This window comes from Astatotilapia calliptera, chromosome 4, assembly GCF_964374335.1.
Source record: "Astatotilapia calliptera chromosome 4, fAstCal68.1, whole genome shotgun sequence".
In the NCBI taxonomy this organism is placed as follows: domain Eukaryota; kingdom Metazoa; phylum Chordata; class Actinopteri; order Cichliformes; family Cichlidae; genus Astatotilapia; species Astatotilapia calliptera.
In genome coordinates, this window is record NC_137425.1 from 8,024,663 (window position 1) to 8,040,840 (window position 16,178).

Here is a 16,178-nt window from a genome sequence, read left to right on the forward strand (position 1 = left end):
GAGAGACACACAAAGATAATTTATGGGTCACATCGGACATGAATCTGTCCAATATGTTTTCCAGCTTTTAAATTTATAGTTTCCCCACCAGTCTCTTTAGTTTCAGTTTATGGGTTTGTTTTGCAAACTGTTCTATATAAAACACAAAGTGCTGCTTATGTATGTGGAGTTTGATTTGTGTATGTAAACACAGGAGCTTAACGAAACTCCAAGTCTAGCTGTCTAGGTCTGCATTCTGAGTGCTGCCAAAATGTGAGGGTTCTGAAAAACTGGTAAAGACATTATGCAACTAAATGTATTTTTTGAATTCTGTATGTTTAAATGAAAATTTGCAAGTATAATAAATCACTTCCCCTGTTTATTTGATATTAAATGATCCAAGCTGAAATGCATTAGCACATATTGATCTAGCGATGCAGAAGAAGCATGGTGATCTGAAACAGTCAAAACATTTCATGGCAGCATTCAGGTTATAGTTTAAATATGTAAACAGACGGTCTTTGAGGACGGTGTTTTTAAGTACCACCTTTTCATATAATGCTTTTTCTTGTACATCAGTTGACTGAAAAGAGTGCACAATATTTGCTTTGCTATGCTCCACACATACATCAGGAGACTATACCATCTCAATGTAGTCGCTAATGAGAAACTTCACTGAAACATTTGGGGAATGAATGCCTTGCTCAAGGGTTTTGACAAGTTTGACTGTGAGTAGAGTCATACATTCATTCTTTCTCAGCCTTATCTTTACTTTATCCATGTATTCAGACTCACTTCTATTACATCAGAGCCCCGGGCCATAGAGGGCCAATTTTTTAGTGTGAAAATCCACATGGAAAGCTTCAATCCTGGCTTTAGTCACACCATTTGTTAGCAGTAATGAGGGCAGATGAGAACTGTAGCGTTTTGCAGATTGTGAACATTGGCTATCCAACAGTGACACCTACTGGCTAATAAAGTCAAAATTAATCATTTCAAAAGACATGTCTGATTTTATTTGATATTAATTAATGTAACATTAATTCATATTAAACACACAAAAAGGGATTTAGACTTAGTAGACAATTTCTTAACATTAGGATAAGTATTTATATAAATGTCAGATGATCACTGTACTCCCACTTACATAATTCAAACACACATTGGTAATATTACATCTAAACTAATTGTAAAATAGCTAAAAATTCATGTAAAATGAATCTTTTCTTAATGACATGTCAAATGCTCATGGTTCATGTTCTTTGCTTCTGTACTTGACTTGAGATGTGAATGTACAAAACAAATGCAAATAATTACAAGCATGATTGGTGCATTAAAGGTTTTGGCACGCAGGGCTCGCAGAACAAAGACTTAACATCTGTGGAGCAAATCTGTGAAAAGAAACTCGAGAATAGGAAAACCCACACAGAGCTCTCTTATTGATGTCTTAATCGAGCAAGAAATTTTCCTGGCAGTACTCTTTAAAGTTGAACTCCTCAACAGTGAAAGGTACATCCTTCCACTTCTTCACTGGGAGCCGCTCTTGACCAGGGCTCTCCAGAACAAAGTTCTTAATGGCTAGATTTGGCAGTATGGCACACTTCTTGTACTTTATTTCATTTCCCCATTTCTGTAAATTTACACAAGAACAACACTCAGAATCCAACACGAGCATGAACGTAACATTATGTTTTGTTTTTATTTGAAGAGGGTACCTCGCTGCATATTTTACAGCCGATTGTACACCCAGGCTCCCAGTCCTCAAAGCTTCTTTTTAGAGTCAGTTGGTCTCCAAATGTATAGTGTTTCCTGAGGACAAACCAAAAGAAAAGATATTTTACTTTGTCCCCAACATGCTTTTGCGTTAACTCTTAGATCAGAACATATTTAACTCACTTAAAGTCAGGGTTGACGTTGACGTACATGTTCTCAACTAGCTTGATGTCACTGCCAGAAGCCACAGGGGTAAAACAGCTTCGACACAAGAGCTGGATACTGGAAGCAGTGTTACGACTCCTCTTCTCTGCTTGGCGCCTCTGTTCAATTTTGGTGCAAGTGACTACCATCTCTTGAAGCTGAGTAATCTGGAGACAAGGAAGAATGGAAGGTGATGTTAATACCACGGGGCTGTGAAATGTATTAAGGACTGGTAGAGTATATACGCTCACCTTTGTGCAAAAGTCTTGAGGGGTCATAGTTTGCACACGGTCAATGGCTTGTCCAGTCAGCTCCTCCAGATATTCATTGATGCGCTCTCTGCGATGTTCACGCCCGCCTGCTTGGGCTACGACTGCATACTCACTGTTTTCTGCTCGTGCACGTCCACTGGCCTGCTGCTGGGCGATCTCATTAGTAAGGAGTCCGTAGCGCACCACCAGGTTGCATTCAGGTATATCAAGACCTTCTTCGGCCACACTGGTAGAGATCAGGAGGTTCAGAGAACCCATACGGAAATTCCTGATTGTTTCTGCCTGTCCATTCTATAAGAAATATGCAAATAAAAAAGCATGGAAACATGCAGAAATGTCCATAGAGATGTTACTGAATGTGACTGACTCAAAGCTTATAGGCGAAGACTGTATATCATCATACCTGTGTCATGTAGGTGTTGCCATTACCAGCGCCGATGAGGATGTCTGCCTTGATGCCAGCTTCCTGCAATGCCCTGTTTTTGAGGACCCAGTCTTTCAGGCAGTGGGTGCTTTTACGAGTTTTACTGAAGATGATTGCCCTTGATGGGACACCTGACCCAAACTGTTGTAACAGAGTGCTCTGAAGTTCATCCATCTTTGGGTTATCAAAGCGAGAATCCATAGCAAGGTTCTTTAGCTCCACCTGATTCTCTGTGTGCCACAAAATAGTGACGCAAGTGATGGTTATATTTGCTGAAACCATGAAAATGTGGATTATAATGAAAATATGAGGACTCTCACCTTCAAAAAGTTCCAACAGGAAGGTGTCTGTCCCATCAATGGGATTGGTTCTCTTTTTGGAGTAATACTCCTCTAAGGAGCGATAAGCATCAATCATCCGTAAGGTGTCATTGATGAGGAGGGCATCATTATATTGCCTTAGGTGTAACGCACATTGTGCAAGCAGCCTGTTTTTCTCCTGTACGCCTGGTCAAAGAAACAGATGTAAGCAGAAGCATTGTTTCATCTAAAGATTTACTTACTCTAATTAATTCTATGAAAAAATATGCTCAAAACAAAATCACGTTACAAGGTTAAAAACTAAGTCTGTACCTCGGTGCTCTAGATTCACCACATCTGCCTCATATTCTTGTGTTCCGCACTCTTTAAGTCTGAAGTCTGGGGGAAGGTTCATGTGACTGTGGATGCTGTTCATCATCGATATCAGATGATCACGAAACGGATCCTCAAAGAAAAACACGTGTTTGTGTTTACTAGCAGATACTGTTTTTCAACAAGTGGTTGTTGTCCTGAGGCCAGCATTTGTATGATACCTCTGGGACAGCAACTGCTTCAGCCAATAACATAATATTATATTAAATATAAAAAAATGTTTACAGTCTGATACTACAGGGTTATTTTTTATTATATATTAAAATGTGCATTTGCTTCTTAGTTTAGTATTTTTCCATGATTTGTTTAAGATATCTAAACTTAATATGTGTGTGATAGCTAAGGGTCTCTGCTACAATGCAAGTTCAGCATACCCATGATAGCTTAACTGGTTTCACTAACTAACGTCAGTGGTAAAGCAAATGTGTTAAACAGGCCATTAAGTCAAACCTGAGTTTCCCAATGTAAAAGCATTTTCATGGGAAAGGCATGTTGTTGGCAACATGTGAGCAGTCAAAAACACAAACAGGTTTACAAGCAGCACAGTGAATTATTTCACAAAGAAAGGGAAAGTGGTAAAGCTCTGTCACTAAAACACTGGAAGATCTGATAGATTATTTCTTTTTTTTTTCTTTAGATGTGCACTAGAAAACTTTACCATCATTTTTTTTCTAAATGAGCAAGTAAAGAATACATACAAAAACATTCAAATTTAGAGTTATCTTGCAATTTTCATATAAGATCAACAAGGTTAACAAGTGCTCTGTTTGTGTTTCATGCCAAGAGGTGATGTTAGGAATGGGAATAGAAACAAAGATAATAAGGGAAAAACATAAACTTTATAGAAGGATACGAAATATTTATCCCATATCTGGCAATTTCTTTTTTATTACAGCAAATGAAAACCTGCTTCTAGTGCTACTGTCACAAAAACAACAACAACAACAACAACAACAATAACAGCAACAACGTGTTGTTTTTATAAATACAAGAAAATTGTAATTTTCGTATTTCAAATAAATAAAAACAGGTATAAAAATATGCTTACTTTAAGTCTTTCTTTTACAATTTTGAAGCTTTTTCTGGGTTTGGGCACCACTTCCTTCAGTTCAGATGCATATTCTTTAGCTGAAACTATGACTGAGTCCAAGTTGGCACAAATCTGAAAGGAGGAGCATTTTCAAGCAAAGCCAGCTAATTAAATAGAGATAAATTATATAAAAAGCTCAAATAAAAAATGAATCCCTGACCTCCAGTACATGCTCCACAGCCTTGTCCAGGGCCTTTGCGCCTCCTGTTCCTGGAGATGCTGTGAGGCCCAAGATCTGTGGCAGTGGTTTTTCTCCCTTCAACTTTTTCTCCACATAGAGTCTCATTACTTTGTTGTAGGCTTCCTCCTTGTGAGTATGGTGGCACTCATCAATTATCAGCAGAGTAATATCTGTAGAAAATCCTCAAGTCAGTTCATTTCAGCATAAAAGCATAATCAGACATGTTTAAGCTCACTTTGACTCACCTGAGAGCTCAACATGTCTTGCTTCCTCTTTGTTAATCAGAGCGTTGTACAAGATCTGCGCTGTGCAGATGACTACTTGTGACTGCTTCACCACTAACCCAAAAAAGTCCTTTTCCTTATTCTCTCCACTGACTTTCTTAATAATGAAGGTACCACCCAGGTGAGGCTCAAACTCTTTGTTGTAGTGTTGGTCAACAAGATGAACCTGAATTATAGAGCACATCAAAAACATTATATTTAGTCACCTTTAGTCACAGCAGGTGTATAATAGTTTTTTTTTGTCTTAAAAATTAAATCCCCTCTTTCTACTTTAGGTACCTTGTTTACGAGAACGATCACTTTAGCATTTGGTGTGGTCTCCAGGTGTTTTTTGGCCACATACACTGCAGCGCGGGTCTTTCCACCTCCCGTCGGTAACCATATTATGATGTTCTCTCCTTTAAGAGCCCTTTCAACCACTTCCTGCTGGTAGTTATGCAGTCCAAAATCTGCCATTTCGCAGTGCCCTTTTGTTCAGTAATATTTTTGCGTGGCATAGAATACAGATACTGTAGAAGAGAAATGGACACCCAGTTGTGACTTCAAACTCTTAGCCTTAAAAGTCTGCTGGAGCAAAGCTAGTGACAAAACAAACAGAAAGAAAGTCAGCCTTCTGAACTCACCAGTGACGAAGCTCTGTGTAGTTTTGTCTCTTTTTCAGCCGTCACAAGACAGTTGCAAGCTGGTGATGTTTTCAATTTTGTTTGGACTGCCCATGTCACGTGGAAACTGGAAAATGAAACTTATCTGAACTCAGAAAGTTGGCCCTCATGAGGGAGTCTCTGGATGAACAGAAGGTGATTACTAAAATATCTACTCTTAACTCGCACTGCCTATTGTTTTTAGTTTTGCTTTCCTCATGTAACAAACAGCTTGTTAGTGTTGCAAAAAAAAAAAATCCCCTTGTCTGTTTTAATGTCAGCTCACGTAACTTGATCTCTACCCTCTGGCAAAAGAGCTTCAGCAGTATTTGGTTTCAGTTTCCTTTCATTGTGTTACAGTCAAATTCTTCATCTTTACAATGTAGTCTAAATGTTTATAGATCTAAACCATAAAAAACTAATTTCAGCTGTTAGTTGACAATGACATTTTCTAAAGACTGAGCTCAAATGAAACATCTAAATTTGAGATAATCAATGTATGCACAATATCATATTTTTGTAAACTAATTTGTAGTATTACATCTAAGTGCACTTTAAAATGACTACAATGGTTCATGGAAGTTCATCTTTTTGATTACATAAAGTGTACACGATGGTTAAGGTTCATGTTACAGCAGGAGATGGTTTTATCATTTGCTTCTGTGCTGGACTTGAGAGGAAAGTGAAGAACTCCTTACAACAACATGCAAAGGGGATGATACAATGGCCGTGGTCTGGGTTCATTCAAACGTCCAGCTGCAAAATGATTAACTTGCATTTTCTTAATGAAAATAGGCTCACAAACTCCAGTAGATTGCAAAAGAAAACCCCCTTTCCTCCCTTACAGGGGTCTCAATTGTGAGAACGTCATGATGTTAACAAATATTTATTTCTCTTTCAATGTTTTCCTTCCACCCTGAATCTCCAAAGAAAAATACATAGTCACTGTGGATAGGGTCTTCTTGTACGTTATCCTATTCCTGTGTATTTACATAAGAACAACACAATCCCTAACTATGGATCTATTTGTACTAGGGCTGCAACAGAAGACTATTTTGGTAGTCGACTAATCTGCCAATTTTTCTTTGATTAGTCAACGAGTATTTCAATAACTCTTATCTTCGCTTCCTGTAGGCAAACCTGTTCTAGGGTATCTCACCTGCTCAGGTGATTAGCTAGCATATCCTGAGAAGTTTCCGGTAAGCTAACATAAACATGAACATAAACATTACTGTACAAGCATTAACATGGAATTACTGTACAAACCTTAACATAAACACGGTCAACGCAACGCACTAGCTCTCTCAAACTGACTCATTCAGAGTTGACGTCACAGCTCCAGGGTGCTTCCTGTAACTGCGGTCAAGTGAGCCCTCACACACGAAGTCAGGTCAAGCTAGCCGCACCGCCAGCCGCACCTACAATCGTATTGCACTTTTCTTCCGTATATTACGGTACGGGTGCCGACTGGCTTAGAAGCGCTTCTGGATACTTGCATTTTTCCTTTTCTCAATTCTCAAGTACGCGAGTCCGTTCTCATTTTAGACTGCAGGACCAGCAGCTGGTGCTGTGTACAAGTATGGGCATCATCAGTGACAGAGATGCCAAAAGGAAGAGCAAATTCATCTGCAAGGTTAGAAGCAGCACTGGTGGGCGAAGGTCAGAGGTCACTGAACAAACAGTTCTCCATTATAGACACCCCATCACACCTGCTTCATTCCACCTTTGTAAAGCAGCATAGCTTCTTCTCCCTCTAACTGATTAAACCTTTCAGCCATGAAGTACACGTCAGGAAATCATTCCTATTGTTATGTCTGTAAAAGTGTACAATAACTCTTCGGTATGTGGCACGATCAATACAATGTCTGTGCCTTCACCTGGAGACTGGCGGTCCATCACACAAGGATTCCAGGAGCGCTGGAACTTCCCTCTCTGCTGTGGAGCTCTGGATGGGAAGCACGTCCAGAAAAAGGCCCCCCCATACATCATATAGGAGACACACACATCAATATACACTAAATATTTACTTCATTTCTTTTTTTGTGGTGCCCAAATTTATGCACCTGCTTAAATTTTCTTTAAACAATTATTGCACACTTTTTGTAAATCCAGTAAACTTCTTTTCACTTCTCAAATATCGCTGTGTGTCTCCTATATGATATATTTAACTGACATTTTTTATTGTAACAACCAACGATTTATACGGGAAAATAATGGCTATTAACAAGGTTGCCCAAACTTTTTTGCGGTGTGAACACACCATAGAATCCAGTGAAATATTCACGTCACCTTTAACAATTTTCTTGTTATAGAATTAAAAAAATACACAATATCAAAAATACAGCACAGCAGTTTAGTTGGGGATAAGGTCAGGTTGAACAAAAATATACAGTATAGTGAGAAGACAAATGTATTGTCAACTCTTACCGAATTTGTAATTCTTTTTATTATTTTTAACGTGTAGTGTAATAATTATATATTAATGTATATCATATAAATATATATATATATAGCTAATATTTCAAATCTCGAAGTGGATTAAGAAGTAAAATAGTGAAAAATGCAAGTATTCAGAAGACTGTTTCTAACCCAGTCGGCACCCATACCGTAATATGTGTATGAAAAGTGCAACAGGATTGTATAGGTGCAGCTGGCGCCAGGGCTCACTTGATCGCAGTCTTCCTGTAGTGTACTGCAGTGTAGTATACCTTGTATTACAAAAACATATTTATTAGTAGACAGTATAATTCTGCGTCTACAAATTTTTATAGTCGACGTCATCGATTATGTCGACAAATCGTGCAGCCCAATTTGACACTAGTGTTTAAAGTATTATTAAATTATAGTATTATTATTATAGTATTATTAAACACAGTATTAAAGTCTGTGCCCTGTTTAAATTACTATATCTGATTCTACATCCAGGCGCCCAGTTCCCAAAATGTTAGAAATGTTGACGTTCACTGACCTGAGAGCACAACATGTCTTAATACCTCCTTGTTAGTCAGAGCATTGTATAAGAGCTGTGCTGTGCAGATGAAAGGCTCTGACGTCTGCACCAGTAACACAAAGAAATGCTTCTTATTGGTCTCTCCACTGACTTGGTCCAGCTCTTTGCTCTCAAACTCTTTTCTTCAGGATTGGCCAACAAGACAAACCTAAATTGTGGATTGCATTAAATAATAACTTGTCATCATCTTCAGCTAGAGAAGTTTGACATAGCCAGGCTTTCTGTCTTAGTTAAGCCAGGCTTTCTGCTTAGGGCTCTGTGTGCACTCAGAGGAAATAAAGCATTTGATGGATCATTTTACACTTCTTCTGCACAAAAATGACAGATTTGACAGATGCCTAGTTCAGAGACACTAGGAGTCAGTCAAATAAAGATGTATAAAGAATATTTACAGCTAAAGCCAGCACTGGTGTTGCAAATAAGTCAAGAGAGCTGCAGACAATCAGTAATAATTTGAATTAATGAGTTTATAGATTTATTTTACAACTCAGTAATAAATTACATCTAAACTTAAGCTCTAAAATAGATCTAATAAAGATTCAGTGTTCAGACCTGATACTATCCCACTGCTTATTGAAGGTTAAATGCCTCATCCGTGGCCAGATCACAGCAAAATATATATTTTTTGACTTATCCTTGGGAATAAGTCTGCTTTAAACAGACTTTATAATTGTAAAACATGTATGCCTTACTCCAGTGTGACAAATTGCAATTTGAAATAATCATATCTCTAATGTAGATCAGTTATATGGTGTTAAACCACAACAGTTAAAATACATAACTATGTATTGATCCAGTAATACTGAGGGTGCATCCCCAGGTGTTAAAACATTACATTAAAGTCTCTGAAGTCAGCATTTTCACATATCCTTTTTTTAAAAAATGTTTTTATGTAACAGTTTTATACAGAGATATAAACAGAAATATATATTTTTATATCCTCATCCCAGCAAATAACGTGTGTCTATTCAGTCAACTGAATGCACATCTCTTTTACAGTGGTTGCCTAGACACATCAGAAGGCTGCACAACCGTGCTCCTGACGTGGATAATACCATAATTTATAGAAACAGTTGGGGATTAAATGCCTTGCTCATGGGTCTGTCATGTTTGACTGTGGCCTGCAAGTCATTCATTCTCAGTATATTTCCACATTATCTGCAGATTCAGACATTTCCATTACATCCACATCTTTCAATGTGAAAATCCTCGTGGAAAGCTTTAATCCTGGCTTTACGAAAACATTTCTTGTGCTATCCAAGACTGACACCTACTGATTAATAAAGGCAAACTTATGAAAAATCAATCATTTCAAAAGGAGCATTTGTTTAAATTAATCAAATTTAGATTTAGTTAAAAAAATTATATGCTACAATATAGAAAAAATAAAAAGGATGATTTCATCTGTTAGTGAACAATGATAATTCTTAAGATTAGGCTCTCATAAAACATCTGATTTAGTTACAGAAATTGTCCACAATGTCAAACTTCATACACACATCAACAGCATTACATCTGAACACATTTTAAAATAGCTAAAACAGTTCATGTTAATTAATCTCCTCTTGATGGCATGTCACATATTCATGATGTTTAAGGGTCATGTTATAGAAGAACGCAAATGAACTCAGGCACTGGGCATAAACGAAGCATTCACTAATTGCTAATTATAAACATGACTGATGCACTAAGGTTTTTAGCTGCCTCAGGCACCATGGAACAATGACCGAGCATATGTGGAGTGAATTTTTCAAGTCTGTGTTCATGCAAACATCCAACCATACAACAGTATGGTGTTCTAAAAGAAACTGGAGTCTCAAAATCAAGTAAAGTGCAGAAGAAAACCACACAGAGCTTTCTGGTTTGTGGCTCAATCAAAGAGGTCAGGGAAGTTTTCCTGGCAGTACTCTTCATAGTCAAAGTCCTCAACAGTGAAAGGTACATCTTTCCATTTCTTTACTGTTATCCTGCCTTTGGGGGTTTCCAGGGCAAAGTTCTTAATGGCTAGATTTGGCATTAAGACATGCTTTTTGTATTTTATCTCGAATCCCCATTCCTGTGAATGTGTATAAGAATAACAGTCAGATTCCAACATGAGCATGAACTGTGGATCTATTTAGATACAGTATTAAACAGTGAGTTCACTGTACCTTGTCGCATTTTTTGCATCTGATTCTACACCCAGGCTCCCAGTCCTCAAAGCTCCTTTCTAGAATCACCCGCTCTGCAGCTTTGTAGTGATTCCTGAGGACAAACAAGAAGCAAAGATATTTTTATTTGGTCTCAACATACTTCTGCTTTAACTCTTAGATCAGAACATCTTTAACTCACTTAAAGTCAGGGCTGACGTTGACATATTGCGTATTGTCAACAAGTTGAATGTCACTGCCAGAAGCCACAGGGGTAAAACAGTTTCGACACAAGAACTGGATATTGGAAGCAGTATTACTCCTCCTCTTCTCCATTTTGCAGCTTTCTTCAATTTTACTAGAAATAATTGCCTTTTGTTGAAGCTCACTTAACTGGAATCACAGAGGAATGGATGATAATGTTAGTAACACTGGGCAGTGAGAGTGAGAGCAGTAAGTTATGGCTCGGTAGTGTCCTTAAACATCACCTTTAAATAAAACTCGTGGTGACTCATACGTTGCACACGGTCAATGGCTTTACCAGTCAGCTCCTCCAGATATTCATTGATGCGCTCTCTGCGATGTTCACGCCCGCCTGCTTGGGCTACGACTGCATACTGACTGTTTTTTGCTCGTGCACGTCCACTTGCCTGCTGCTGGGCGATCTCATTAGTAAGGAGTCCGTAGCGCACCACCAGGTTGCATTCAGGTATATCAAGACCTTCTTCGGCCACACTGGTGGAGATCAGGAGGTTCAGAGAACCCATACGGAAACTCCTGATTGTTTCTGCCTGTTCATTCTATAAGAAATATGCAAATAAAAGCATGGAAACATGCAGAAATGTCCATAGAGATGTTACTGAATGTGACTGACTCAAAGCTTATCGGTGAAGACTGTATATCATCATACCTGTGTCATGTAGGTGATGCCATTACCAGCACCAGTGAGGATGTCTGCCTTGATGCCAGCATCTTTCAATGCCCTGTTTTTGAGGACCCAGTCTTTCAGGCAGTGGGTGCTTTTGCGAGTTTTACTGAAGAGAATTCCTCTTGATGGGACACCTGACCCAAACTGTTGTAACAGAGTGCGTTGAAGTTCATCCATCTTTGGGTTCTCAAAGCGAGAATCCATAGCAAGGTTCCTTAGCTCCACCTGATTCTCTGTGTGCCACAAAATAGTAATATTTTTATTGGCTGAAATCATCAAACGTTGCATTATGAGCTACAAAATAAAGTTATGGTATTAACACATAACAGCAAGTAATGAAAATGTTAGGATTTTCACCTTCAAAAAGTCCCAACAAGAAGAAGTCTGTCCCATCAATGGCCTTGGTGCTCTTTGTGGAGTAATACTCCTCTAGGGAACGATAAGCATCAATCATCCTCAAGGTGTCATTGATGAGGAGGGCATCATTGTACTGCCTGAGGTGTAACGCACATTGTGCAAGCAGTCTGTTGTTGTCTCGTACTCCTGGTCAAAGAGGACAGATACAAACAGCAGTATTATTTTATTTAAATACTGATTACCTTAACTCTCACAAAATCCGTTGTATTTACCGCTGCCATCAGCAGAAGGATTAAATGCTACGGTCTTACCTCGCTGTTCCAGAACCACCACATCTGCTTCATATTCTTGTGTTCCACACTCTCTCAGTTTGAAGTCTGGAGGAATATCCATGTAACCGTGGATAATCGTCATCATTGACTTCAGATGATCACCAAAAGGATCCTCAAAGAAAAACATGTATTTGTGGTTACTAGCAGGTCCCAATTTTTGCCAGGTGGCTGTCATCCCAGGGCAAAAAATGCCTCAGACAGTCAGTCAGTGATGTGACACCCAAGAGCCCTTTAAGCACAGGCAAAATTAAAAGGAAATTTTTGAAAATCTTTATTTTAGATTCTGCTACTACAGATATATTTGACTCTTATATTAGCATTTTTCCAAGGTGGAATTAAATTAACACTAGTCTTGGGAGTGGCAATAAAAGTATTTGTGGTCTTTTCTGAGGTGAACTAGTAGATGAGGCTTTTACCCATTAGTCTCTCAGTGCATTTGTTCATGTTACAAGAAAATGCAGTTTTTCAAAATCCATCAGTTTTTTGTTTTTTTTTAATATCTGCTTACTCTATCTCTCATGTTGACAATGTTGAAGGTTTTTCTGGGTCTGGGCACCACTTCCTTCAGTTCAGGAGCATACTGTTTAGTTGAAACTATGGCTGAATCCAAGTTGGCACAAATCTGAAAGGAGGAGCATTTTCAAGCAAAGCCAGCTAATTAAATAGAGATAAATTATATAAAAAGCTCAAATAAAAAATGAATCCCTGACCTCCAGTACATGCTCCACAGCCTTTTCCAGGGTCTTTGCGCCTCCTGTCCCTGGGGATGCTGTGAGGCCCAAGATCTGTGGCAGTGGTTTTTCTCCCTTCAGCTTCTTCTCCACATAAAGTCTCATTACTTTGTTGTAGACAGACTCCTTGTGAGTATGGTGGCACTCATCAATTATCAGCAGAGTAATATCTGTAGAAAATCCTCAAGTCAGTTCATTTCAGCATAACAGCATAATCAGACGTGTTTAAGCTCACTTTGACTCACCTGAGAGCTCGACATGTCTTGCTTCCTCCTTGTTAATCAGAGCATTGTACAAGATCTGTGCTGTGCAGATGACCACATCTGACTCTTGCACCACTAACCCAAAAAAGTCCTTTTCATCACTCTCTCCGCTCACTTTCCTAACAGCATAGCGTAGACCCAGGTGAGGCTCAAACTCTTTGTTGTAGTGTTGGTCAACAAGATGAACCTGAATAATAGAACACATCAAAAACATTATATGAAGTCATCTTCTTATACCAGTTTTACGATGGTTTTTATTGCCCTTTTTCTGTTTTAGGTACCTTGTTTACGAGAACCATCACTTTAGCATTTGGTGTGGTCTCCAGGTGTTTTTTGGCCACATACACTGCAGCGCGGGTCTTTCCACCTCCCGTCGGTAACCATATTATGATGTTCTCTCGTTTAAGAGCCCTTTCAACCACTTCCTGCTGGTAGGTATATAGTCCAAAATCTGACATTTTCCAGTGTCTTTTTGTCCAATAATACTTTAGAATGGCATAGATTTCAGATACTGTAGAAAAGAAATGGACACCACATTGCAATTTGAAGGCTTAAACGTCTGTAGGACTAAAGCTGGTGACAAAACAAGCAAGCATTCTGAGAAGCATAGTGAATAGAAACACTTGATATCATTTATATATGAAGAAAATGTAATTTTAACTCACCAGTCAGTGCTGACAGAGCTCTGTGTTGTTCTGCTTCTTTCCTCTTCCGCTGTCACCAGGCACTGCAAGTTGGTGAGGTTTTAAACTCTGTTTGGACAGGCTGTGTCACGTGGAAATTGGAAAACGAAACCTCTATGTTCTCAGAACAGTGGGCCTCACGAGGGAGTCTCTTGAAGAACGGCAGCAGGTGATCATTATGCAGTGACAAGGGAAGAATGAGCTTCACTAAAATAAAGTAGGTTCTTCTAAGAAAAGCCACACCCAAGGTACTGCTTAGAAATCGATTTATTTATTTATTAGTCAAGGTAATTCCCTAACTTAACGTATTCATTGTTTGTAGTTTTGTTTTCCAGACACAGCTTGTCAGAATTAGTCTTTAAAAAAGGCATGGGGATTTTTTACATGTACTCATTCACTTGTTTTCTGCCCTCTGGCAAGAAAAGAGCTTCAACAGTATTTGGCTGCGTTACAGAGCTTGGGTACAGCTTAAGTCACCATCAAAAAAGTTGTGCCATCTGAAAACATATAAACTCACAAGTAAGAATAACCAAAACCAAAAACTAAAACCATAGTTGCCCTTTTTTCAAAGGAGCTTGGAAAGAAAGTGGCTTCTTCAGTTCTAAAACCAAACGGCGGAGAATCTCAGGTATGTAAACCTTAATAGTGGTTGTCCCTTAAGAGGGTGATAGGCCTCGCCGTATCATGTGACCTAAGGTAACGTGACGCAAGGTGTGAATCGGGGTTAAGGCACCTTGGAAGGGATCTCAGAACTGCACTGAAGGTGGAATAAGCCACCCACTCTGTTCAGCTATGGCCTCTTTTACTCCACTTTGAAACCATTGTCATCTTCTCAATTCAAATTGCGAACATTGGCATTCTTAAGAGAGTGACCTTTAACCTTTAGCTGCAGATGTACCACTGAGTCGAGGTGGCTCTTCTATATTACACCATGCATGGTTTTTTTGGACTGGCTGTTTAGAACTGAAGAAGCCTCTCGGATGAGAGAAGACACATCGTCATGAAACTTTAAAAAGTCCTGTGGCTTTCATTCTAAGCTCTGTAATTAGTTGGCACATTGTGTAAAATATCAAAAACAAGATGCAATTATCTGCAGATCTCGTAAAGCGTTAAAAGAGGAGAGCATGCTACACTATGGTGAACACGGGCCTCTACCAAATTTTTTGCAACATGTTGCTGCCATCAAATCCAAAGTGACCACATTTTTTCTCTTTAAAATAGTACAGTTTCTCAGTTTAAACATTTGGTGTGTTTTACTATGTTCTACTGTGAATAAAATGTGGGTTTATGAGATTTGCAAACCATTGCTTTGTTCTTTTATTTACATTTTATATAGGGCTCCATATTTTGGAATTGGGGTTGTACTTCAAAGCAGTCCAGCTCGTTTAATTTTTCATAGTACAGGGAGTGCAGAATTATTAGGCAAGTTGTATTTTTGAGGAATAATTTTATTATTGAACAACAACCATGTTCTCAATGAACCCAAAAAACTCATTAATAACAAAGCTGAATGTTTTTGGAAGTAGTTTTTAGTTTTAGCTATTTTAGGGGGATATCTGTGTGTGCAGGTGACTATTACTGTGCATAATTATTAGGCAACTTAACAAAAAACAAATATATACCCATTTCAATTATTTATTTTTACCAGTGAAACCAATATAACATCTCCACATTCACAAATATACATTTCCGACATCCATCCATCCATCCATCTTCATCCGCTTTATCCGGGGCCGGGTCGCGGGGGCAGCAGCCTAAGCATTTCTGACATTCAAAAACAAAACAAAAACAAATCAGCGACCAATATAGCCACCTTTCTTTGCAAGGACACTCAAAAGCCTGCCATCCATGGATTCTGTCAGTGTTTTGATCTGTTCACCATCAACATTGCGTGCAGCAGCAACCACAGCCTCCCAGACACTGTTCAGAGAGGTGTACTGTTTTCCCTCCTTGTAAATCTCACATTTGATGATGGACCACAGGTTCTCAATGGGGTTCAGATCAGGTGAACAAGGTGGCCATGTCATTAGTTTTTCTTCTTTTATACCCTTTCTTGCCAGCCACGCTGTGGAGTACTTGGACGCGTGTGATGGAGCATTGTCCTGCATGAAAATCATGTTTTTCTTGAAGGATGCAGACTTCTTCCTGTACCACTGCTTGAAGAAGGTGTCTTCCAGAAACTGGCAGTAGGACTGGGAGTTGAGCTTGACTCCATCCTCAACCCGATAAGGCCCCACAAGCTCATCTTTGATGATACCAGCCCAA

At 38.9% G+C, this 16,178-nt stretch overlaps 2 protein-coding genes across 4 annotated transcripts; both read right to left on the reverse strand.

The window, feature by feature from the left end:
• Positions 1-338: 338 nt before the first annotated feature.
• Positions 339-6,894, reverse strand: LOC145428518 (ATP-dependent RNA helicase DHX58-like). Of its 3 annotated transcripts, none has more exons than XM_080300775.1 (13): positions 6,747-6,894; positions 5,463-5,621; positions 5,119-5,348; positions 4,801-5,005; positions 4,535-4,725; positions 4,333-4,446; positions 3,225-3,357; positions 2,913-3,098; positions 2,572-2,822; positions 2,148-2,459; positions 1,903-2,063; positions 1,695-1,788; positions 339-1,609 (listed from the first exon to the last, which is right to left on the reverse strand). In XM_080300775.1, exons 3-13 carry the CDS (start codon positions 5,293-5,295, stop codon positions 1,427-1,429), a joined length of 2,007 nt encoding a protein of 668 aa, XP_080156901.1. In that variant the 5' UTR covers positions 5,296-5,348; positions 5,463-5,621; positions 6,747-6,894; the 3' UTR covers positions 339-1,426. The 3 variants fall into 3 exon arrangements, with proteins under 3 accessions (XP_080156901.1, XP_080156900.1, XP_080156899.1); XM_080300774.1 differs by having other exon boundaries at positions 1,876-2,063; positions 5,463-5,568; positions 6,747-6,893; XM_080300773.1 differs by having other exon boundaries at positions 1,876-2,063; positions 5,463-5,619; positions 6,747-6,878.
• A 2,453-nt stretch (positions 6,895-9,347) lies between these two features.
• dhx58 (DEXH (Asp-Glu-X-His) box polypeptide 58) lies at positions 9,348-14,169 on the reverse strand. Its single transcript, XM_026166282.2, has 12 exons — positions 13,896-14,169; positions 13,512-13,741; positions 13,213-13,417; positions 12,947-13,137; positions 12,745-12,858; positions 12,216-12,348; positions 11,905-12,090; positions 11,530-11,780; positions 11,108-11,419; positions 10,822-11,012; positions 10,641-10,734; positions 9,348-10,546 (listed from the first exon to the last, which is right to left on the reverse strand). Exons 2-12 carry the CDS (start codon positions 13,686-13,688, stop codon positions 10,361-10,363), a joined length of 2,040 nt encoding a protein of 679 aa, XP_026022067.2. The 5' UTR covers positions 13,689-13,741; positions 13,896-14,169; the 3' UTR covers positions 9,348-10,360.
• Between the last annotated feature and the right edge of the window lie 2,009 nt (positions 14,170-16,178).

What these genes read in the sequence shown, in the direction of transcription:
- dhx58 (XM_026166282.2), bottom strand. Translation starts at nt 13,688, where the DNA reads ATGTCAGATTTTGGACTATATACCTACCAGCAGGAAGTGGTTGAAAGG. An exon ending in AAGACATGTCGAGCTCTCAG is followed by an intron (nt 13,138 to 13,212) that starts GTGAGTCAAAGT and finishes GATTTTCTACAG; the next exon opens with ATATTACTCTGCTGATAATT. An exon ending in CTTGTTGGGACTTTTTGAAG is followed by an intron (nt 11,781 to 11,904) that starts GTGAAAATCCTA and finishes TGTGGCACACAG; the next exon opens with AGAATCAGGTGGAGCTAAGG.
- LOC145428518 (XM_080300774.1), bottom strand. Translation starts at nt 5,295, where the DNA reads ATGGCAGATTTTGGACTGCATAACTACCAGCAGGAAGTGGTTGAAAGG. An exon ending in TTGTAAAAGAAAGACTTAAA is followed by an intron (nt 3,358 to 4,332) that starts GTAAGCATATTT and finishes TTTTTCTTTGAG; the next exon opens with GATCCGTTTCGTGATCATCT. An exon ending in GGTGAATCTAGAGCACCGAG is followed by an intron (nt 3,099 to 3,224) that starts GTACAGACTTAG and finishes TTCTTTGACCAG; the next exon opens with GCGTACAGGAGAAAAACAGG.